The sequence below is a fragment of the Monoraphidium neglectum genome, assembly GCF_000611645.1.
Source record: "Monoraphidium neglectum strain SAG 48.87 unplaced genomic scaffold scaffold01097, whole genome shotgun sequence".
Classification (NCBI taxonomy): domain Eukaryota; kingdom Viridiplantae; phylum Chlorophyta; class Chlorophyceae; order Sphaeropleales; family Selenastraceae; genus Monoraphidium; species Monoraphidium neglectum.
This window is the reverse complement of record NW_014012531.1, coordinates 3,505-7,889: the sequence shown is the minus strand read 5'-3', so window position 1 is coordinate 7,889 and position 4,385 is coordinate 3,505. Positions and strand designations below refer to the sequence as shown.

Sequence of the window (4,385 nt, the reverse complement as noted above, 5' to 3'; positions counted from 1 at the left end):
CCCCGCATTTCTGTTGCCGCCAGGCACGGGCCGGCCGGGCGGCGATGATGGCCACATGCCTGGAAAGTGCCTGGAACAGGGTCTGCACCCGGCCGCCGTGCTCACCCGCAGGACTCGCTCCATGTAGGCGCCGTAAACGTCAGCCCCCAGGTGCCCCACCGCGCCCGTCCTCAGCCCCAGCCGCGCCGCCGCGATCGTGAAGTTGGTCATGCCGCCGCACTCCCACGCCTCCTGGCCGGGCGGCGCGGCTGTGAGGCGCGCGAGCAGCGCGCGGCGCGCGGCGGCGTCGGGCGGGGGCAGCTGGTCCATGTGTAGGACCTGCGTGGCGGGTTCGGGGGTTGTTGCCTCAGCTGCTTGTCAAAACCCAGACAACTGCCACGCTGGCCTGCGACAGCTTGAGGCCCCGCGCACTGTGCCGCGTCCAAAACTGCGTGCCACTTTCATAGACGCGTAGCTTGAACGTCGGCGCAAAGATGAGCTGGGGCATGCAGTGCAAGTCGCACAACCTAGAGCGTGCCGCCGCTCACCACATCAACGCACAAGTTCCTGTAAGAGGATGCAACAAGGGTGATGGTTGGTGCACCAGGGTTGCTTTCAGCGGCGGCAAGCGGCGGCCGTCGAGTGCAGCAACAGCAAGTGAGCGGGTTTACAGGCGCCGCGCACATGGCCGGATCGCTTTCCGTACAACACGCACCCCAGTCCGATGACGTCCAATCCATTAGCAACTGCCGAAAGCGGCGTCAGGCGTGGTCTTCTGGCGGGACGCTTGGCCAGATCTGTGGTCACGCGTCGATGTGTCCTCGCAAAAGCTGCATGACCTCGCCTTTCAGGCACGGCTCCGGTGGCGCCCGCAGCCAGCATGCTGGCTTGCGTTGATTCCGCTGTTGCTTCCTGAGGACTGCGTGGTGCTTGGTAACACTTTCCTGAATGCTGGTTGGGCCGTGAACGCCAGCAGGAGTGTACATGGTATCATACGTGCTTGGGCCCACCAGGTGTGGCATCACATGCCGACAACCCGCCGCCGTGCAGCTTCCATCATTCTAGTCACGGAGTGTTTCCGTTGCGTCCACCTCCAGAAAGTCGTTGAGGGCAGGTCAGGAGGCGAGCAAGGCGAGCAAGGGGTGCTGAGCGTACAAACCGCATGCACGTGGCTTGCGGCTGCGGCCTGCCGCTCCACGCCGCAGCTGCGCAGCTAGTCGAACGACATGTGGGGCCGCCATCCTCATCAGGCACATGCTACCGCTCAGCGCCACCAAAATGTACCATATGGCAAGGCGTTGAATCCGAAAGGCAGGCGGAAGCCATGTGCGGCGCTAGTGTCTGCGGGTGGTTTGGAGCTGTGCCGGGGTGGCGGTTTGCCGTGTGCCTCATGAAACAGCCACTAAAGCTCTGTCGGCGCGTGCAGTGTTGATACCACCCAGCTCTGCACAATCAATGGCTTGCTTGCTTGCCACGTTCCAGAACGCGCCAACAGAAGAATGTACGGTAGTGCAGCAAGTATCTTTCACGCACTCTGGGGTGTGTTTCAAGTGATACATACTGCGCAGCGGTCAAGATGCAGAGACCTCACACACATGGGTAGCCGTTCCCTGCTGGTGATTGACCTTGCGTAGCGCAGATGATGGCTGAGTTGCTGCACACCAGCAATCGCACACAGCAGGCGGGGCGCACGCAACATAAGTTGACAATTCGACAAGAGCCAGGGCGCTTTGTGGAAGGCACAGGCATGGTCGTGATCCGTTCAGAGCGCCTGCAGGCCCCAGTGCACGGTAAGCGGTGGGTAGCGCAACTTGTGCCCAGCCTGGGCCGGGCACATTGAGAAGCGAACGCACTGCAGGCGCCGTTGCCTACACATGCGGCTATTGCCTGCAACCGCACGGCTGATGACGAGAGCCTCAGGGCATGCAGACTGAGCCACCTGTTGTTAGAATCTGAAAGTGATTATTCATATATACATACCCCATTCAATGCTTCCCATTTGAATATGGAATCTTGTACTGCCTCGTGCGTCAGCAAGCTGGTTCAGCAACACGTCCTGTTGTGCCCCGTTGCGTTTTGACCGCTGTGCATTAATGCGTCGCTTTTGTGTGGACCGCGGTTACACGACTTCCCACCGCTCCAAATAACCGGAGTTGGTGAGCTCCAACTCCCGGCTGCTGCTGCGCCCGCTGGCTCGCAGGTAGGCTGCGACGGCCATCGCGTCGTGCGTGTTGGCGATCAGCGCGCGCTGAGAGGCGAGCGCCCCCAGGCCCCAAAGCGTCGCGGGCCCAACAATCTGCACTGTGAATTCGACGCCGCTGCCCCCGCTGGTCGACGACGCACCCTCAGAAAGCTCAAAGTCGAGGCAGTAACCCTGCGCTTTGAAGATCTCGAGGATCGATCTGACCCCATCGAGCAGCTCCCCAGTCGCCGCCCCCGGCCGCGCAGGCGCCGGGGCCCCAAACTGCTCGCCGCGGAAGCCGTTAACCAAGCCGTCGTAAATCCGGTCGCCCGCGGCCTCGAAAAAGAAATCTGGCAGGGCCGCGTCGTCCTCAAAACGCGCCGGCCGCCGCACGACGCGCGTGAGCGTCTCAGAGCACGCCGACTCGTCGTCGTCGGGGCCGAGGCTCTCGCAGGAGTAACGCTCCTCAAAGACGCGCTGCGGCGCGCGCATGGATCTGGGGGGTTGCGACGGTCACGGCACAGAGTTGTTGGGGAGCAGCAGCTCCATTGCGTTGGGAGCACGGGGCGGAGGAGACGCTTGCGGCGGCAGGCTCCCCACCAGAAACGAGCCATGGTGACGGCGGTCCCTCCCCCCCATGCTGCGGGCAGGGCAGCAGACGCTTGGAGCAGAGGCGGCCGCAAGATCGCTGACAAGGCCAGAGATCTTGCGTCCGCCTGCACTCCAAGCGTCCTGACGAGGCCAGCGAACAGCAAGTGGCGAATGGTGATGGGGCGTGGGCCATGCCCGTTCCGGGCGTACAGCCCTTCCTGGACCGCTACTTGCGCGCACCTGCTGATTGTTGCGTACTGGGAATACTGGGGCCGGGCGATACAAAAACCAGGGAAGAGCCGGGTGATTGGTGAGCACCGGCGGCGGCCTTGTTCGGTTGCAGGCGCTCGCGCCGAGCCGAGCACGGGGGGCAGCGCACGCGGCGGCGGCACCCGCCAGGCCGCGCGCCGCCGCACCGCGCCTCCCCTTGACGTATGTCCAGGCTGCTGCAGCCCCGCTGAAGGTGCCGACACGCACATGCCCGCCTCCAAACATCCAATCACAGGGTTGGCCCCCAGCACCCAAGGGGCAGTGCTCACGGAAATGAAATCGAAGTACAGGGGGTCGGTCAGGTCGCCGGCCCTGAAGGTGAGGGGCTTGTACTGCAGCGCGTACTGCTCCACCTCGGACTGGCGGTACTTCCAGAACGCTACCTGCGGTAAAGGCCACGCGCGTAAGATTGGTCAAGAAGTGGCCGCACAGCGGGTGCAGGGGGGGCGGGTGATGTCGCAGGGGTGCTCCTGCTGGTTCCAATCAGCTGCTCACTTTCGAGGATTGCTGGCAGTACACAGCCACACTTGGAGTCCGCAGTGCCGTTGCCAGCGCGCGGGTCCGCGCCTGCTCAGCTGCCACGCTCGCGTGTGGTGTGTGCTGGAACACCAGCGCCCTGCCCCTGCGCTCCCACCTGGAACTTCTCCATGCTCATGAAATCCAGGTCGTCGCATGCATCGTAGGAGCTGGCATGCGAACAGGGAGAACAGCGGAAAGCGCAGTGTATTGGCGGGTACAACCGTGCGTTGGGATTTCCTACGTGCGCTGCAGGGACGCGCCATCTTGAGAGAGCTTGCCTCTTCCTGTAGCAGTCCTCGGGGCACGCAGGCGACTGGCCTGCTTGGCGAGACAAGTGCGGCTCACAGTGTGTGTTTGTGTGCGCGTGCGCATGTGTGTGTGTGTGTGTGTGTGTCATGCGTGTAAGCATGCGTGCCTCACCTGCGCATCAGGAGCACCGCGAAGCGGAGGTCAAGGGACTTCCGCGGGAAGCCGACTGGCGTCGGCCCGCCCAGGGGCATCGGCAGCGGGACAGGCAGCATGCCCCCGATTCGGCCCGCGAGGCCGGGGGCGGGCGGCGGGGCGACGGACGCAGCTGCTGCAGGGCTGAGCACGGCCGCGGCTGCAAACAGCAGAGCGGCGCGTCGTCCTGCACAGGAGACGGCGTCTGCCGCGCTCGGCCACGCCCCTGCTGCAGCTGGGTCGGCAGCTGGGAGGGGGCCCAGTTGCCTGCATGCGCACGTGTTGGTGCGGTGTAGTGAGACAGATCTGCTGCGTGGACACTCCAGCAGGTCAATGCATCCTAGACACTGGCAAGCAGCATGCGAAGGTGGACGCCAACCTTGTGGCATCCTTGTGCGCTGCT

At 63.8% G+C, this 4,385-nt stretch overlaps 2 protein-coding genes across 2 annotated transcripts in view; both read right to left on the bottom strand.

The window, feature by feature from the left end:
• MNEG_6636 (hypothetical protein) overlaps nucleotides 1-309 on the bottom strand; it is a gene marked incomplete at both ends in the record, with an annotated part of 3,417 nt that extends 3,108 nt beyond the window's left edge. The window contains one exon of the mRNA XM_014044890.1: nucleotides 106-309. Within this exon, the coding sequence (XP_013900344.1) occupies nucleotides 106-309 (204 nt within the window). The remainder of the gene's footprint in view (nucleotides 1-105) is intronic.
• A 1,789-nt stretch (nucleotides 310-2,098) lies between these two features.
• MNEG_6635 (hypothetical protein) lies at nucleotides 2,099-4,062 on the bottom strand (the record flags this gene model as incomplete). Its single annotated transcript, XM_014044889.1, has 4 exons — nucleotides 2,099-2,657; nucleotides 3,230-3,405; nucleotides 3,657-3,708; nucleotides 3,962-4,062. 4 exons carry the CDS (start codon nucleotides 4,060-4,062, stop codon nucleotides 2,099-2,101), a joined length of 888 nt encoding a protein of 295 aa, XP_013900343.1.
• Between the last annotated feature and the right edge of the window lie 323 nt (nucleotides 4,063-4,385).